The sequence below is a fragment of the Gopherus flavomarginatus genome, chromosome 22 (genome assembly GCF_025201925.1).
Source record: "Gopherus flavomarginatus isolate rGopFla2 chromosome 22, rGopFla2.mat.asm, whole genome shotgun sequence".
Classification (NCBI taxonomy): domain Eukaryota; kingdom Metazoa; phylum Chordata; order Testudines; family Testudinidae; genus Gopherus; species Gopherus flavomarginatus.
In genome coordinates this window covers 6,903,183-6,921,028 of record NC_066638.1, presented here as the reverse complement: position 1 = coordinate 6,921,028, position 17,846 = coordinate 6,903,183, and the positions used below count along the sequence as shown (strand labels likewise).

Here is a 17,846-nt window from a genome sequence, read left to right as displayed (position 1 = left end):
TTGTGCAAAATAATTTGCTTTCTCTGGCCAGTATCCTAACTTTCACGAGTGCCTAATTCATCCAGAATTTTAAAGAAAACCATATATGTGCACACATGGGTTTCCCGGTCTTGTAAATCATATTTCAGTGGATGAACTGGTGTCATCCTATGAGTAGGAAAGTTGTCCAGCAGGAGGTCCACATAGAATGTTTCTTTGCCCTATAGCATTGAGACTCACTTCTTACCAATTAAAGGGATGACTGTGGGGCACTTGTCACAGCTCAGAACAGAACTTGCTGGCCTAGCGAAATACTCAGTGGGAAGGTGAGCAATGAGAATAGACAGATATGTGCGTTAAGCGGTTGACAGATTGATCATAGCTGATGGCAAGACACAGGCCAAGTTTCCGGTCTTTGCTTAGCGAAATTTATGTGATGAAATGGATGGTATTCACTAATCTTATGACTTGTAAAGATTGGTCCAGGGGAGGATTTTTCACAAGCACTTCAGAAAATTAAGAAATGCTTTGTACAGACTCTAGCCCACTCTTGATCCGAGCATTGCATACGGGCTAGCTCAGCACTACGATTCACCCTGCAGAAGGGGGAGGTGAGGATGTCCGGTGCAATCTAACAGGTTCTGTCCTGTGTCTAGGAAAGCAGCTTGCGCTGGTGAAGACTAACTCAGCTGTGCGAACCTGCGGCTTTGACTTTGGAGGAAACATCATCATGTTCTCCACAGATAAGCAGATGGGGTATCAGTGTTTTGTTAGCTTCTTTGACCTTCGTGACCCCAGCCAGATTGGTAAGGAATTCAGGCAAATACCTGCATGGAAGATGGGGACTGTGGGAAAACTTGGATCACCTGCAAATAGTCATTTGTCTAACTCTTCCCTTCTTCTCTGCAGAAAGCGATGAGCCTTACATGAAAATCCCATGCAATGAGTCTAAAATCACTAGCGCCGTGTGGGGCCCCCTGGGTGAATTCGTCATCGCGGGGCACGAGAATGGAGAGCTAAACCAGTTCAGTGCCAAGGTTATTGTCATGAGAAGCAGTGCTCCCCTCTTCTTTAACTGAGGACAGAGGGGCTGGGTGCCACAAGATACACATAGTGTTGAGCCAGAAGACAAACCTGCAGCTGTTTGGTGTAGCCAGAAGGCCGCCAGCTGAAGTACACAGCTGTGGCGGACTGGTCTAAACTACTGCTTAAGTTGATGTAATGCACATTGCTCAGGGGTGTGAAAGATGTAGTGCTCTAGTGCAGACTTGCCCTGAGTGTCAGTCTGGGCTGCAGTCCAGAAATGGATGAGGAGACCATTGCAGAGTGGTGGTTTAGAGCCATAGAGTTTAAGGCCAGAAAGGACCACCATATAATTCACTGGGGATGCTGGGTGTAACTGGGACCTCTGTGCATGAGGGATGGTTTGCACCTCTCTCAGCAATGGCGCAGTAGCATTAATTTTGTCATGTGTTTATGCCCCAGTCAGGGGAGCTCCTTGTGAATGTCAAGGAGCACACCAAGCAGATCAATGACATCCAGACCTCCAGGGACATGACCATGTTTATCACTGCCTCCAAGGACAACTCAGCCAAGGTGAGACCTCCCTTCCCTGCCTAGTGAACCTCACTGACTGATGGCCCTGAGAGCAAAAGCAAAAGATATTGCTGCCTTGAATGTCTATTTCCCTCTCCCTAGAAACTTATGGGTAACTATGGAGCCAAGTTTTCTCTGTCTCAAAGTAGACACCTGCTTAGTGGGACAAGCCCAGTAAAGAAGGGGGGGCTTACCTTGGCCAGATGAACAGGCACAGATGATGCAGTGATTTCAAGTGTGCTGTCTCAGGCACAAGGGGCAGGGGGGCTTGGGTGCTCCAAGTTGTGTGCTCAGACGTGTTTGGGCCTTTTGCAAGAGTTGGGAACCCTGTCGCTAACTGTTTCAGAGGTGATGGAGTTGCCTGGCACCTGTGGAGGCAAGGCAGAGCTCCAGGGCTTTAGGAGGGGGTTGGCTTTCCATTCTATGCTCCCAGCGTTGGGAGCCTGCTTGTAAATGGCTGTTCCTCCCCGTCAGCATCAGAATAACTAGTTTTGCCTCTTGCCTTCTAGCTGTTTGACTCCACGACTCTCGAGCATCAGAAGTCGTTCCGGACCGAGCGGCCTGTCAACTCTGCAGCTCTTTCTCCCATCTTTGATCACGTAAGCTAACTGATACGAATGGCATTAGTTTCATTGCGGTCATGTTATACGTGACTTTTTCTTTCCCCTGGCCCCCACGTTGTTCCAGGGGGTGGGATTCTAGAACAGTATCAAAGTGGGGTGACAGGATAGGATTTTAGAGTGTAGTGTGTGGGGAGGGGATTGGCGTGGATGCAAGGCATAGATGGGTTTTGGATGGCTTTCCAGGGAGGCTGTGGGGGCGAGTGTTCAAATCTAGGAATCTTGTAATTAGCTCCTATGACTGGGTCATCTCCATCCTTCAGGGATTAATGCAGGACTGTTCTCCACAGTGCACACTTCATTCTAGTTCTGTGCATCACTCATGAAGTGTGCGAGGGTTTATGGCTCATTCATGCATCATCTTCCCTCTGTATGCACCCCTGGTTTGGGTTTAATTATGCCTTTAGTATTGCATCCTAAAGCTTCTTCCCTTCCCCCTCGCCCATCTAAATTCTGGTATTACATTCCCTCTATGTCGCCTCTGAGATGTTAGGTGAGATCAGAAAGTGCTCATCACGTGTTTGTGGTGGACCTCTCCATTATACACCATCCTGTATGGGGGAGGTGTGAACTGAAAGAAGACACTCCTCAATTAAAATAGTTTACTCCGGTCTTGCTTCTGACAAAGACAACGTGGAGAGGAGGAGGGAGATCATTTCAGTTTCTGGAGCGCTGAAATCTGCAGCAGCAACCAGGCAGCTGGGAACCGCTCTCTATCTCAGTCTGTCAGGGGAGCGGAGAGCACTTATGAGCCTGGCCTGCCCTGTGTTTATGCTGGTAACAGCTAAAAACATCTCTGATATCACAGCACTGGCAAGCAGTACTAGCTAGAGGTCAGCTGATGTTTCTGTAATATCCCTTCCCTGCCACCAACCCATCTATCTGCAGGGAGTAGGAGTGTTAAGGGGAGAGAAGCATTGCAGGACTGGAGTGTGCAGTGTGAGAATGGAGACTGGGGTTTTTGAAGAAGCCTAAGGGATTTGGGCACCCAGCACTCACTGAATTCCAATGGGAGCTGTGTGCTGAATTCCCTTAGGCACCTTTGCAAATCCCAGCTGAACAGGGTTCCCATGCCTCTGGCTGGATCGGGAAGTGTGTGTATAAAACAGGTAACATGAGAACACACAGAGCTGAGACACTGAACATTGGACAGGTGACAACCTTACTTCTAGTGCACAAAGAGCCCAGGAACTAACACCATCTCTTGCACTGTGCTGCTGAGTGCTAAGCCTCCAGTTCACAGCTTATTAAATGATCCCCTTTTAGCAAATGTGTCTTGGAGGCAAGAAATCCCATGGGAGCTCTTAATAGTACCACTCCAGCCACAGATACCAGCTGGGATAGGAGAAAATTTCCCACTAGTCTTTGCTCTGGCTGCTATACTGAGTTTCTAGATCCTGGCTCCCGCCAAGCGAGAGTGACTGGAGCAGCATCTGAGACTGTTTGGCTTCTTCCTATTTGCAGGTAGTATTGGGTGGTGGACAAGAAGCCATGGATGTGACCACAACCTCTACCAGGATTGGCAAATTCGAGGCAAGGTTGGTCCTTCTTGTTCCTTCAATGAGGAGGGAGATTTGGGTGTGTTCGTAGCAGCCTGAAGACACCTTTCCTGGTACAGCTGGAGTAGTGTCACTTGAATGGAAGAGTTACTCTTGGGGTGAAATGCAGGCCAGACTCTGTTCTGACATAATTGGAGCTCTGAGCCTCTTGGAATAACCCAAACCATCTTCATTGTTCCTAGGTTCTTCCACTTGGGTGTTGAAGAAGAGTTTGGGAGAATCAAGGGTCATTTTGGTCCAATAAACAGTGTTGCTTTCCATCCTGACGGAAAGAGGTAGGGATCTCGCTAGGGTTCCCTGGGCTTTTGAAAACCAATGGTGGTGCTGACTGAAATGCTGGCTAGGGTCAGGCATGTGCTAGATGCATTTTCCCCCCTACAGTACAATTAGGCCTTGCCCGCTTTCCCTGTAGCACCCAGCTAAACTCTGCCAATAGACCTCAGTTCTGACCTGCAGCACCCCCAGCTTGGTCACATCATGGACTCCTCATGCTGACGCACACCATCCCTGCTGTTCCAATACCAATCCCCCTCCTCTTGAGAAGTAGAGAACCCAAGGCCAACTAGTGCACTCTCCCTGCCCTGTAGGGGGACCGCCAGCCTCTTTGGAAGTATTGGCTCTTAGTTAAGATCTTGTGTAGGTGGTCCAGAAACATCTACACAGAACACATCACGGGACATCGCCAGTACCAGGTCGAGTAACTGAGACCACCAGCCAGGGGAAATAACCCACTTCCTTCCCTGATGAACCAAGGGACACACCCCACCCATACTTATTCCCTACACCGATACTGACTTGGACTCTTAATACATTCCATGGGTGGTGTACCCGAGCCCACTTATCCACTGACACTTTAAAAACTCCCGCATCCCAATCTGGATCTGTGCTGGTTATGTGATATGTATATATCTCATGAACCTTGTAGCTGATACTTGCAATCCCCCATAACCCAAGCCCAACCCCAGATGTACAGTACCTTCTTCTTAACTTGTGTAAATTTGATTTTAAACATTAACTTTAATTTCTTAGTATGGGAGACAACCTGCCGTAGCAGAGAGGACAGATGATTCCAACAGGTCTCTTCTGTCTTTATCTGCTGATCCTATACATCCAGTAATAGCTTTCTGCAAATATCCATCCTAGGCACAGACTCACTAGCTCTTAGCTCCCACATCCTCGTAGAGGTGAGACCCTCTGAGATCTGCTAACCCAAAATCTTTACTGGGTTACAGCCCCGAGTATACCGTTGTCCCATATAAAAATCCTTTACTAGATGAAGTTGGGGTTACTAGCCTGGGTTTTTGAAGGGGTGTCATTGACCTCAAACTCTTGAGGTCCCAGTGCGGGACAGTGGTTTCATCTGGCTTTCTCTCCCCCCTTGCAGTTACAGCAGTGGCGGTGAAGATGGTTACGTTCGCATCCATTACTTTGACCCACAGTACTTTGAGTTCGAATTTGAAGCTTGAAGCAGCTCCTGTTTCTTCCCCCACCCTCTTTATTTTATTTTTTTCCCCCACTTTCACTTGGCTCCTCTCCTGGAGTTTTGTCTGGGCTTAAAGTTAGTCTGTTTCAGTGGGTGGCAGCATAGAGCTCTTGGGATTGAGTGCTGAGGGTGTGAGCCTAAAAGAGAAACCAGCCTGGAATGGTCGGATCAGCTGCTTTGTCTGAGGTGGTCTGACTGGTGTGAGACCAGAGGGAAGAATGGGCCAGCTTGCTCCCTGCTGCTGTGGACACTAACTTCCTGCCTTGCTGGAGATATTTATAAGTCTTGGAAAAATAAACTCAAAAGGCAATGGTAAATATAAATCTTTTTTATAACCAGATGAGTTAAAGCGTATCAGTCCTTGCGGTGGCTGTGGGTAAACTCAGCTTGGTTATCTCTGTTTCTCTGGTTACCCTGGATAAAATCTCCTACCCACCCATCACTGTCCAATGGCATCTCCCCTTCATTAATACCCAGAATCACTGAATCTGTAAACAAGCCAGAAACCAATTACTGGCTGCTATGTTTCCAGCTGACAAATGCACGTGACCCCATTGCTTTGTGCAGAAAGTGAGACTGAGCTGACTTTCCTCATGGAACAGTTACTTCCCGCACTAGGAAGGTTTTGGTGCTGAATATCTTCTTTTTTTAGCTCTGCGACCCCACATCAGCTGACCCGGCTCTGAGGCTCAGAGCCGTGGGTTTTTTATTGCCGTGTAGACATGCCCTGAATGTTCTCCCTTGAAAGGAGATGTCATGAGTAGAGACCATTTTACTGTAACAAACCTAATCTGCACTATGTAACTGCTCAAAGCGTTGTGCCACGAGGTTGGGTCCATGCCTGCCCCGTGTCTCCTCTGTTCTCTGTGTGCCTAGTGCGTTCGGCTCAGAGCCTGGCCTGCTGTCAACAGAGCCCGGGTGACCAGCACAAAGCCCTACTCCCTAAGAGGCAGTGTCTGTCCTCGCTGCCTCTGGAGCAGTCTGAGCGATAGGTGGGATATGTGGCCGAGCCTGAGCCAGCAGCTGTTCTGTTGCAGTCGCCGATGTCCTGGTTCATCCTTCGTTTGCGGTCCCTGTGATTGTCAGTGGGTAAGCAGCATCTGGTTGTGAGTGGCACAGCGTGCGCCCTGCCCTCTCTTCTGGGGCATCTTCGCAGCTTGTCACTAGTCGCTGGATTTCTGCCCAGGCCTCATCTAAGTATTGAGAGGATTGGATCCACCGGAGGAACAAACCTGCCAGACACATGCAGTGTGTGTTAGTGTGTAGCCCCCAGCTCCTACGCTCAGCCCTGCAGGAAGAGGCTGGAACTGGAGCAGCTGTCCCCAGCCTGTGCTCCTATGTTCTTCTCTGCAGTGACTGAGGGGAGCAGTCAGGGTTCCTGCTGCTTGAATGCAAGGCCCTTGCAGTGTGGTTTAGGAGACCTCTGTATTTCACGAGTAGCTGGCTAAAGGCCAATGCCTGGACAGCACTTACCTTGCCAGAGCTGCAGGCTCTGAGGCTCCACGGACGGCCAGATGACCAGGGCATTGTACGTGTACAGGGGATTCAGGTGTTTCTTCAACTCGCTGGGTTGATTCAGCCTGGACCAGAGGGAGTGAGTTTTCTCCTTCACTTCACACAAGCACCTGCATGAGGACCGAGCAGCATTTTAGTCCTTTCCCTGCAGTTCTGCAGTGCACTGGCAGCCTAAAGGGCTAACCACTCCTCAAGCTAGGGCCGTGCTCTGGCCATGGGCCGGGGTTGATGCTCCTGCCCCCTGGCGAAGCAGGAGCTGGCAGGGCATTGTGAATTTAGCTCTAAAGTCCTTTCATGGGAGTAGCAGAAATCCCATGCTGGACCTGAGCTGTAGGCTGGATGAGGAGCCACCTCACCTTATGCTGGGCTTTGATCCAGCTGGGGCCACGGTGGCTGTACAGCCAGCAGTGGAGGCAGAGAGGGAATAAACTCATCCTGTCCCTTCAGGTGTAGAGACACCAAAGCATGCACGGAGGAGTGGGCTGTCAATGGGAATTTGGTTTGGCTGCTCTATCCCTGTGGGCTGGAGCAGGCGCTGGGCCATCTCTGCAGATTATGCCACTCCTAGTCAACTGCCTAAGGCGGGGCTGAGGCCCCTAGCGGCGGGTAGCCAGGTTTGGAAGTTTTGGCCTATCCCCTCGCATAATGGTTCCCCATCTTTCCAGAATACTGTGCCCCTTTCAAGAGTCTGATCTGTCTTGCATAGCGTGTGGTTCAGCTCACTTTAAAATTCCTTCCTTGCCAAATCAGACACACAAATACACAAGTCCCAGCACACTATTACTGAAAAATTGCTGACTCTCATTTTTACCATATCATAAAAGAAATCAGCGGGACTATAAATATTGTACTTGAGCCTGTTTTCCACTTGTGGGCATTGGCTGAAATCTAATCCCCACCGCCCGGGGTGAGGGATGTAGCTTAGCTTTGTGGGGCTCCCTGTGGCGTAAGGCCCAGGGCAGTTGCCCTTAATGCTACTCCCTAATGCTGGCCCTGCACTTGTTACCCCCCTAAACCTGTCCTGTAACCCCCAGATGGAGAAATGCTGATCTAGATGAGTTGAGTACCCCCTGGAAGGCCTTTGTGTACCCACAGGGGTATGCATACTCCTGGCTGAGGACCACTGCCCCAACAGGTGTGGTCTCCTAAAGCCAGTCTGAGCAGGACATGCAGGGAGGTGATAAGTGCTTGCTAGAGAGACAGGCAAGTCCCGTTTGCTTCACTCTGGTGCCTTGCAAAGCCAGACATACAATCCGTGTGGGATGACTTGGCAGTAACTGGTGAGGTCAAAGAGGGCAGGGGTGATAACCTTCCCCCACCTTACCCCTGAAAACACTAATGTGAGATCACTTATCTGTTGGGTAGGGGCTTCCCCTGAGTCCCAGGAGATTGTAAACTAGAATTGGGAGGGGGCAGGCACAGTTCTGCTAGCTCATCTCCCAGGCCAGGATCCTTTGATCAGTATTGTCCCTGCTCTCCGGATAGCTGTCCCCTCACAGGTCCCTGGGAACTCACCTTTCCTTCTCGCTGTTGCACAGAAAGGTCCCGTAGCAGGATGCGTATGTGTGTTCAAACAGCACCAGCAGGAGGCGCTCGTTAAACTGCAGGGAGAAGGGGAACTGGCGCCCCAGCTGCCAGACACAGTCGAGGAAGAGGAGGAAGATGGGAGCCTCCTGCTTGAGCCGGGCATGGGAGTATGCGGAGTGGGCGCAGCGGAAGTGAAACGGGTGTCCTGCCTGCAAATCAAGGGCAGAAGGAATCCATCCGTGACGGGGTGGGGGAAGGCTGGAATGAGAGGGCACCAGGCACAGGGGGGTGAGCTATACAAAGGAGTTGCCTGTTCCCAAACAGTGGGGCCCTTGGGTGAGGACCAGGGATGAGGGGGAGCTGGTGTAATGGGGCTGATGAGCCAGGGCATCGTCCCTGCACCCATGTTGCTCTGAGATGTGGGCTGGCTGCTCTACCCTCTATTGCGGCTCTCGGGTTCGGGGTCTGGAGCTGCTAGGGCCAGGCTGCTTTGGGATGGTGGCCTGGGGGTGGGTTTGTGGGGGAGTTACCTCTATCCACTCCCGCTCCAGCAGCCCCTGGAACCCAGTCAGCGTCCTGCAGTTGGGGTCTAGGATCACCTGGGCCAGAGCTGTCACCAGCAGGGTGGTATCTGTCCCTTCGGCTCCATGCACCAGGATGCAGGCCTCTTCCCTGAAGGCAAACACAGCATGGCAGTCACCGGAAGGAGAGTGCCTGGGCCCCTGCAGGCCAGTGAATAGTGGGGTCCCAACTTGCCCCCAGTGAGAAAGTGACAGAGCCCCAGGGCTGAAGAGAGCCGGCCGGGGCCAGGGCCGCCTCTAGGTACCAGTCCAGCAAGCAGATGCTTAGGGTGGCCAACGGAGAGGGGCTGTAGAGCAGCTGCTGAAGTGCCGCAGATCGTGGATTTTTTTTTTTTTCTTGGGGCAGCAAAAACCCTGGAGCCAACCCTGGCTGGGGCAGGAGGGGACAGGACTGGTGTTTGAATCACAGCTCAGATGCCTTAGGCTGTCACTGTGGGTGGATCAAGGCTACCAGGGTGCTGACAGTTGTGGTTATTCTGCAGCCAGCTGAGGAGCTTTATCTAATGCTCAGTACCTTCCATCATTAATCCTCCTGTACATTTTTTTTTTTAACACAGATGGGGAAACAGAGGCCCAGAAGGTGGCCGTGACTGTGCTGAAGCTGCATGGATAGTCAGTGGCAAGACTGGGAACAGAAGGGTGTCCTTTGTTCCCTGTTGGGCCCCAGGGGCTAGGCCGGGGACCTCCCAGGAACCCCAGCTCACATACAGCCTGTTGATCTCTTTATAAAGACCTTTTCCAGGGGGAAAGAACTGGCAAGGGCCTGCAGGGGGTAGCAGGGCTCACAGCAGCAGGTGATACAACTCAGCATACTGTCCCCAAAGCAGCTGAGCGCCTGCCCCTTACACCCTCTCCTCTCACCTCTCCATGCACTGGGCGGCCAGGCAGGCGGTGCTCAGGGCTGCTTTGACGTGGGCCAGCCATTTGGAGCCCTCCAGCTTGCTCAGCCAGCGGTCCATGCTGAGGGAAGTGTCGTTGCAGGCTTCTACCAGTTTAATGAAACTCTCCTGGAGCGGGCGGCCTCTGAGAGGGGAAGAGGATGAGAGCTGTCAGGGTGTTGCTTGGGGGGGCGGGGGGAGGAGTGTGTGTGTGTGATGGTTTCTAGGCTCCTTCGATAAGTCTGCACAACCGGAGGAGCCTCTGTCCCAGTCTTCCTGGGGGTGGGGGCTCGGTTGCAGAACTAGCACAACTGGGCCAGTAATCACCAGTGTAATGAGTGGGCCAGGCCTTGGCATAGCACAGCCACAAATATTATGGTGCCAATGGAGATAAAAGGGCAGGGGGTTAACATCGTCAATGCTCCCCGTAAGAGCCGTGCCAGAGATCCCCATGCACTGCAGGTGAAGCCACCGGCCTCCATGCCTGGGGCTTAGAGAGAGCTGCTCCACTTACCTCTCCAGTGGCCTGTGCAGCCTCTTCCAGCGGGGATAGGAGGACTTGGGCTCTGTACCACCCCCCATCATCCGAGCCTGCTTGGCTGCCTGAGCTGAGCGGGTGTCGATGATGAAGCCGCGCTCCCCTCCATCCAGGACGGCGCTGAGCAACAGCTCATCCTCTTGGCAGCTCTTCCTGTTGGGCCCTATCAGTGGCTGGCTGCTACGGAGCATCACCTGCAGGGCGGAGGAGTAAGGTGTTTTTTCCTTGCCTTGTGCATTGCTGCAAACAGACCTTAAGTTACACAGGCTTTGGCTTGTTTGGTACCTGGCTGGGAGACCTCTGAGGGAAAACCCAGCTGCTCTCAGAGTCCTGGCTCAGTTCCAGCTTGGATTCAGTGGTTCTCTTCTGGCTCTTTCATTTCCCCTTGCAGTTTGTTGGAGACAGTGTTCTTTGTTACTTCCAGTACTGAACAGCTGTGCAGTGTTGCTGTGAGCTGCTCAACAGCTGCAGTGCCTCACTCCAGAAGTGGCTCAATTTGTTGGCTAAGTGCGTTGGGATCCTCAGAGAGGAGGTCTCTGATTATAGTGCTATTGGTGGCAGACAGACAGGGGAAGCACTGATCTGCAGAAGCTTTCCCACTCTTTCACCCTCTGAGAGGAAGAGCTGGGAGGGGAGCAAGAAACTAAAGGGAGACAGACTCACCGTCCCATTCTTCTTGTGATAGTAGCTGAGGACAGGGAATCGTCCCCCCTGGCGGAACCGGGCAGCCTTCTGCAAGACCTTATCATCCACCGTGGCTGGTACAATTACAGCTGGTGGATAACTGGAGCAGATGGTGAAATCCCCGTTAATGCAACTCAGCCTCCAAGCACTTGTCTGGGAAGTACAGAAGTGTCAGGCTCTGATTCCTGCAGCTTTCACCCCAGGGGGACAGTGGGTGGGGTGGGGTGTGTCTATCCCAGATGGATATTTTACTCTACCCTGGAGGGCCCACCTCTACGGAAGATATCTCCACAGCCCAGCTAGTCCTTTCCCTCTCTGCTAAGACTGTCAGCGAGGGGGCCTGTTGTGGAGGGTGAGCCTCTATCCCATTTGGGGCTGGAGTGACACTCATCAATTCATCTCCCATAGGCAGGGGTGAAAGTAACTGAAATGACTTAATGATATGCAGGGTAGCCGGGGTCCTGGGCAAGGTTGGGGGGGGTGGGGCGGCTCGGGGTCCCCAGAAGGGGTGGGACCTTGGGCCAAAAATCCCCCAGCCAGCCCTTCTGCACTGCCCAGGCTGCACCACCCAGAGCTCCAGCCGCTGGCATGGTAGGCAGCAGCAGCCAGAAGCCCCGGGCCCTTTAAATCACCACTGGAACCCCAGGGCCCCTAGCCACAGTGGACCCTTTAAATTGCTGCCAGAGCCCTGGGGCAGCTGCCCCTTTTGTCCCTTGCCCCCCATCAGTGGCCCAGCTGGTACAGTTGGCATTTTCTTCCCGATACGCCATACTGCACTGTACCGGCTTACTTTCAGCTCTGCCTACGGGTCACCAGAGCACCAACCAATAACTCAGTTCCTACAGATCCAGGCTGCTTGGGCCTACCAATGTGGAGGGAAAGATGGCAAGTCGCATCTCCACTTCCCAGCCCACCCTCTGTGTTCAGACACTTTATGTGCCATCTGCATCCTGACCAAACCCCTTTTCTGCTACAAGCCTCTCCTTTTACCAGTGCACCTGCCATTAACCACCCCATGAGCCATCCCATCTGCATGGATCTGACACGGTTTCTACCCTGCATGTGGGGTGATGCCCCATGTGTGAAATGATCCACTCCCTCCTTGCCCTATGTGTTGTGTATGGAGTGGCTCAATCCCCCATCCCCCCTTGAAGGACATTTCTGGAGTGATCTCTTCCCCGCCGCCCATTGATCTCGCATTGAAAAGGTTTCTACCCCTCCATACCCACCTCTGAGGCAATTTGCTGGTAGTAATGTTGGAGGGGGTAAAGCTGCCACCCATCCTTGAGCTTCATGCTTTGGGGTCTGTAGAAGAACGGGTACATCATCATCACTGAATCCACAGAAGAGAGGGCCTAAAAGAAAGAACAAGGATGAACACACACATGGAATTGGTCTCTATTCATAGTATATGGACCAGCACCCACACAATACTGATTACGTGCAAGGGAAGGGCTAGAACAGCCCACAAGAGCCATTCTGCATCCAGAATGCAGCTAATGCAAAGACAGCAGCTATTAGAGGGCATAACACCACCCCAACCGGGCCTCAGGGCTTCTTTGCACCCAAATCCAATTTTAAGTCTTAATGGCAGGAAAAATAAGTAGCTGAGCTGGGCTGTGTACCAGCCACAGAGCTAATGCAGCTCACAGCTGTCTTCATCTTTCATACCTAGATTCTAAGGCCCAAAGGGACCAGTGTGGTAATCTAATCTGACCTGTATAACACTGGCCAGAGGACTCCCCCTTCCAAATGCCTCGAGGAGATCTTTTAGAAAAATATCCAATCTTGATTTTAGAAGTGTCAGTGATGGGGAATCCACCACAACCCTGGGTAAATTGGCCCAAGCTTAATCACCCCCACTGTTAAAATGTACGCCTTATTTCCCGTCTGTTTGTCTAGCTTCAACTTCCAGCCATTGGATACTGTTAAGACAGTTCTCTGCGACACTGAAGAGCCTATTAAATATGTGTAGATCTTTATAGACTGTGATCAAGTCACTCCTTAAGCACCTTTTTGCTAAGTTAAATAGATTGAGCGTCTACCACTCTAAGGCAGGTTTCTAATCCTTTTATCATTCTTGTGGCCCTTCTCTGAACCCCCTCAAATTTATCAACATCCTTCTTGAATTGCAGGCATCAAGACTGGACACTATTCCAGCAGCGGCTGTACCGGTGCCAAGCAGAGGTAAAATAACTTCTTGGTTCCTACTTGAGATTCCCCTGTTTATGGCTCCCAGGATCGCATTAGATCTTTTGGCCACAGAGTTCACCCCACGTGCTGACGATTCCCCATTTACAATTACGTTTGAGAGCAATCAATGAGCCAAGTTTTATTCCATTTAATGTGTGCCATGTAAATTTTAGATTGGTCTAGTATTTTAATCAAAATGTCTCTGTAGTACCAAGCCAAACGCTTTAGAGAAGTCTAAGTATATTATGTCAACACTATTATCTTCATCAGACAAACTGGCAATCTCATAAAAAAAAAATAGCAAGTTTATTTGACCGGATCTATTTTCCATACACCCATATTAATTTGCATTAATTACATTATCATTCTTTAATTCTTTATTAATCGACTCCCCATATCAGCTGCTCCATTATCTTGCCAAGGATCGATGTCAGGCTGACAGGCTTATAATTACCCAGGTCATCCCATTTACTCTTTTTAAAAACTGGCACAACATTAGATTTCTTCCTGTCTTCTGGAACTTCCCCAATGCCCCAACACTTATTGAAAATCAACATTAATGGTCCAATGAGCTCCTCAGTCAGCTCTTCTAAAACTCTTGGGTGCAAGTTATCTAGACATGCTGATTTTAAAATGTCTATTAGTAGCTTCTGTTTAATATCCTCCAGTGATACCAGTGGAATGGAGCATCACCATTTGACGAGACTGTTTCCCCCCCGAATACAGAACATAAATATTTATTTAACATTTCTATCTTTTCGGAATTCTTATTGATAATTCTACCATTTCCATTTAATAATGAACCAATACCATTGTCAAGATGCTTTTTGTTCCTCATGCATTTAAAAACCTCCTCACTGTGCTGGCCATAGATTTGTCCTTATGTCCCTTTGATTCCCTTTATCAGTTTTCTACAATTCCCAACTTCTGATTTATATTCATTACTATCAACTTTCTCTTTCTTCGGTATGGAAGTGCATCCCCTGGAAACTACAGGTTCCAGCATGCAATGCAGTCAGCACCTGAATCAAAATGGCATATTGCATGCTGGGAACTGTACTCTCTTTGGGCCACACCTTCACATTAAAGATGAGGGTGTCTTGATCCTACATCCATTCAGGTCAATGGCAAAACTTCCGCTTAGGTGGCTGGGAGCAGGACTGGGTTGCAAGCCAAGGCCTTTGAGCTCCTGGTCAAGTTTTCAGTGTATCAGCTGGGCTACAGGGTGCCCCTAGGTCATCACCATGTGCTAGTGAGATAGACCCAGCAGGTGCCTCCAAAAAGCCCCTAAGATCTGAAAGCAAACAAGGGCCAGAGGGAAGTCAATAATTACCCACGTTAATGATGAACTCAAAGCAAACACCACAGGGGCACTGTGCTTCCTCTTGCCAAATGTCAAAACCTTCCACGCTGGGGAGAGGATCTTTCCAGGAGCTGCACTTGGCTGCCTTCCAATCCCAGCCCAGCCCCCAGCTACACTCTGGGTGGCCAAAAGGCCGTTCCCTTCCCTTCTACAGAGAACGAATCTCGAGCCACCAGTTGGCACTGACTGACCTCAGTGGAGCTGGCGATGTTGAGACATTCCTCCATACCTGGGATCTCCAGCTGCAGCACCTTCAGGTCTTTGCACTTGAGTGTGATTGTGCCCAAGGAACTTGCAATCCTGTGGGGAGATGCCAGACAGGAGCTGGGAGTTAGACCCTATGTCCTTGTCTCTTGGATCAACCACAATCCAAACCCCCCAAGGTGGAGTCCAGCTGCTGCACGTGCGAGCGTGGGTGCATGTGAGCGTAGGTACATGTATGTAAAAAGAGGCAGGTGAGAACTTGAGTGTGCATGAGAGCATACGTGTGTAAGAATATGTCTAGTGGCTTTATTGCCCAGGCTGCTGGAGAGGCGCGTCTGTGCTGGGCAGTTGCGTGCATTGTTTGCCCTCACGGCTACCCTGGAGGATGGGTGAATATGTGATTGTGGAAGCGTGGCTGTGTCTGTGCATGTGTAGGTGCAAATGTGGGAGCACGTGCATGGGAGGGTCTGAAGGGGATGACGGTAAGAAGCATGAGTTAGAGCATGTATTATTCCATTCGTCCCCTGGGTGTAAAGGATGGGGGTTTCCAGTCCTTCCGGAGCAGCTCAGGTGCATTGTCTGTCACCAGAGGAAAGCTGGCTCATCCCTGAATAGTAAGATGGAAGCACCGTTCACTCTGACTGCCCGGCCCCACCTTCTCCCTTGTCTTTCCCCCACTCCTGACAGAAGCAGTGAGACCAGTGTCCTCCCCACCTCTCTGCAGAGAGGATACTAAAGCAAGCATTGCAGACACAGGTCCCTGGTGCCCCAGCCCAGCGCAGCTGTGTGAGAGGGAAGCTGGTCAGCGGTTAGTGCCAAGCCAGGCGTTTTAGGTGGGTTAGAGCCAATACAGGGGTAAAAGCCAAACCTGGTCTCTCGATGGGAGCTGTTAGTCCTGGAGGTTTGGTACCAGCCTAGGTTCTGAACACTAAGTCACAGAAAAGAAGAGAGGTTATTGCACAGGGCTTGAGCTGCACCATCTGGCTAGCCTCAAGGGCAGAGGAGAGAATGGAAAAAGAGGCGAAAGCCTGTTCTGTCCCCTAACCAGCTGCACGCCCCATGCTGGATGCAGCGCTCGACTGGGACACGCAGCAATGTCAGCTGAAGGCAGAGTTCAGTGTCTCGTCCCAGCCCCTGCTCTGTGCTGGGGGCAGAGTTAGTGAGATTCACTCTGTTGTTCTCTGGGTCACCATGGTGGACGGGCACCAAGGGAGGATAAGTGAATGGTGAAGAATGTGAGTGATGCCTGTAAACAGGAGACAGACCCTTGGTTCAACACATGCTCCCCCTCCCCCCCCAGATGTGGGGGCGTGAGCTGCGTGACTCCCACTGACGCCAGTGGGCCCCTCCCAGCTCTGACCACCCACAGACTCTCTCTCTCTCACTCAGAAGGTGAGACTGTCGGACACATGCCTCCCTGGTGGGACATCGTGGAGAGGGCAGGGGAGACTCACCTTTTCTCAACAGCGTCCACGTTCCGGATGAGAAGCCAAAGTTCCACCGTGCCCTGCTCCCCATTGCCCCCGGGCTGGGACGACAGCAGCAGGTGATGGCTGGTAATGCACAGTGTCCCCTTGATCGGTGGGAGCCCAGGGCATGAGAGCTGCACGTTCTCCACCTTCGCTGTCTTGATCAGCTCTGCAAACTCCATGGCGACGGCAGCGGTGCCGAGCTGAACCCTGGCAAGGAGCGCGGGGCACAGAGAGCCCCAAAGAATTGTCACGTGTCCTTCCCAAAGGGCTGACAGGCAACAGTGACCAGGCAAAGTCCTCGGCCAGCACCTAAAATGGCCACCAAAGGAGACGGCGACTCAGCATGAGATGGGGGACAGACCGTGGGAGGCGCAGCGCAACCTCTCTGTGCCATCTCCTTCCTACTCCCTCCTACAGGTTCATGCTTCCCTCTTTCCACTGTACTGTCTTAGGCCAATATAGGGTCATCCCCTGCAGTCTAGTCTCCATTGCTTTATTCGGTCCCTTTTTAAACGACCCACATTTACTACTGTTCAGGGCCCATAGAGCTTTCCATCTGCAAAGCACAGGTGGAGCATTACCTAATTCAGCTCTGGGTCCTATCCTGGGAGTGGGTCGGTGTCATTAGCTCCACTTTACAGATGGAGGCACCGAGAGGCGACGTGACTTACTCAAGGGCTCAGAGGGAGTCAGTGGCAGAGCCGGGGTTAGCACTTGGGGAGGAGTTCCCAGCACCCAGGCCTCTGCTCAGGCTGATGAACCACGCCTCTGTCTCTCCTTGCGTATGTCTACATGGGTGGTGGTGCAGCCATATGCGTCATCCCCAGGGTTATCATTTAAAGGTTATTATTGAAATCTGATATGTTTAGCTGCAGGTCAAAATGCAGCCTCTACCTTGCAAGAGGCTATTGTTATTATTTAGGATTTGCAGTGTGGAAGTGTGGAGGAGCCTAAATGCGCTAGGAGTGGTACAAACCCATCCTTGCCCCAAAGAGCTTCCAATCTATAATTCATCCTTGGGGGCTGAGCGGTTTAGCCCCCTTCTCTGCAGTTAGCTCCCTCCCTCTATTCCCAGGCACGCTGGGCTCCAGAATAGATCCCTTTCTAAAACCAGAGCTGCTCTGCTTGGCCAGGCTCGGTCCGACAGGGACATTAGACAGAACCTGCTTAACCCCCGTTCGCCCCTAAGTAAGGGGTGGAGGCAGGGATGCCTTCTCCATCTTGGGGAACAGGCTTCTCTTTTGGAATAAGCAGCAGCAGGAAGCAAGTGATTAATACCTCCCAACATCTGGCCCCTAGCAACGGCCACTGCCCTTACCTGTTTCTGGAATGGCACCCCTCAGGCTGCAGTCGGAAAGCTGGGTCAGCAGAGGGGGCAGATCCTGCTCAAGCCCAAACCTCTAGCGCTGGGATCAGGGCTGCAAAGGAATTCTTTGGCTGGAAAAGCCATGCCCCAGCGAACAGGGGCGCCCAGGTGCTGGCAGCAGGGAATGCGCCACAGAGATGGGCACAGTGGCTTCTGCAGTGGGCATGCAGTACCTTGCAGTCCCTGGTGAGAAGCTGGTGATAAGCATGTTCTGATGCAGGGGTTGGGAAACACAGGAACAGGAACTGAGCAGGCTGCCGTGTGGGTGAGGCCCAGAAACAGAGAGGG

General features: G+C 51.5%; 2 protein-coding genes across 5 annotated transcripts in view; one reads left to right on the top strand and one right to left on the bottom strand.

Annotated features, from left to right (window-relative positions):
* The window catches only part of EIF3I (eukaryotic translation initiation factor 3 subunit I), a 10,015-nt gene extending 4,440 nt beyond the window's left edge, over positions 1-5,575 (top strand). The window contains exons 5-11 of the mRNA XM_050932450.1: positions 636-785; positions 889-1,016; positions 1,465-1,575; positions 2,085-2,174; positions 3,660-3,733; positions 3,937-4,029; positions 5,139-5,575. Coding sequence (XP_050788407.1) covers positions 636-785; positions 889-1,016; positions 1,465-1,575; positions 2,085-2,174; positions 3,660-3,733; positions 3,937-4,029; positions 5,139-5,220 — 728 coding nt within the window. The 3' untranslated portion in view covers positions 5,221-5,575. The remainder of the gene's footprint in view (positions 1-635; positions 786-888; positions 1,017-1,464; positions 1,576-2,084; positions 2,175-3,659; positions 3,734-3,936; positions 4,030-5,138) is intronic.
* Positions 5,550-17,846, bottom strand: LOC127039170 (myotubularin-related protein 9-like). 4 transcript variants are annotated; one of them, XM_050932428.1, is made up of 12 exons: positions 17,511-17,846; positions 16,175-16,399; positions 15,589-15,648; positions 14,708-14,816; positions 12,190-12,315; positions 10,940-11,113; positions 10,253-10,470; positions 9,722-9,883; positions 8,810-8,951; positions 8,268-8,488; positions 6,711-6,862; positions 5,550-6,469 (listed from the first exon to the last, which is right to left on the bottom strand). In XM_050932428.1, the coding sequence occupies exons 2-12, from the start codon at positions 16,369-16,371 to the stop codon at positions 6,291-6,293; spliced, it is 1,740 nt and encodes a 579-aa protein (XP_050788385.1). In that variant the 5' UTR covers positions 16,372-16,399; positions 17,511-17,846; the 3' UTR covers positions 5,550-6,290. The 4 variants fall into 4 exon arrangements, with proteins under 4 accessions (XP_050788385.1, XP_050788383.1, XP_050788386.1 ...); XM_050932426.1 differs by having other exon boundaries at positions 16,175-16,501; positions 17,511-17,845; XM_050932429.1 differs by lacking the exon at positions 15,589-15,648 and having other exon boundaries at positions 16,175-16,501; positions 17,511-17,841.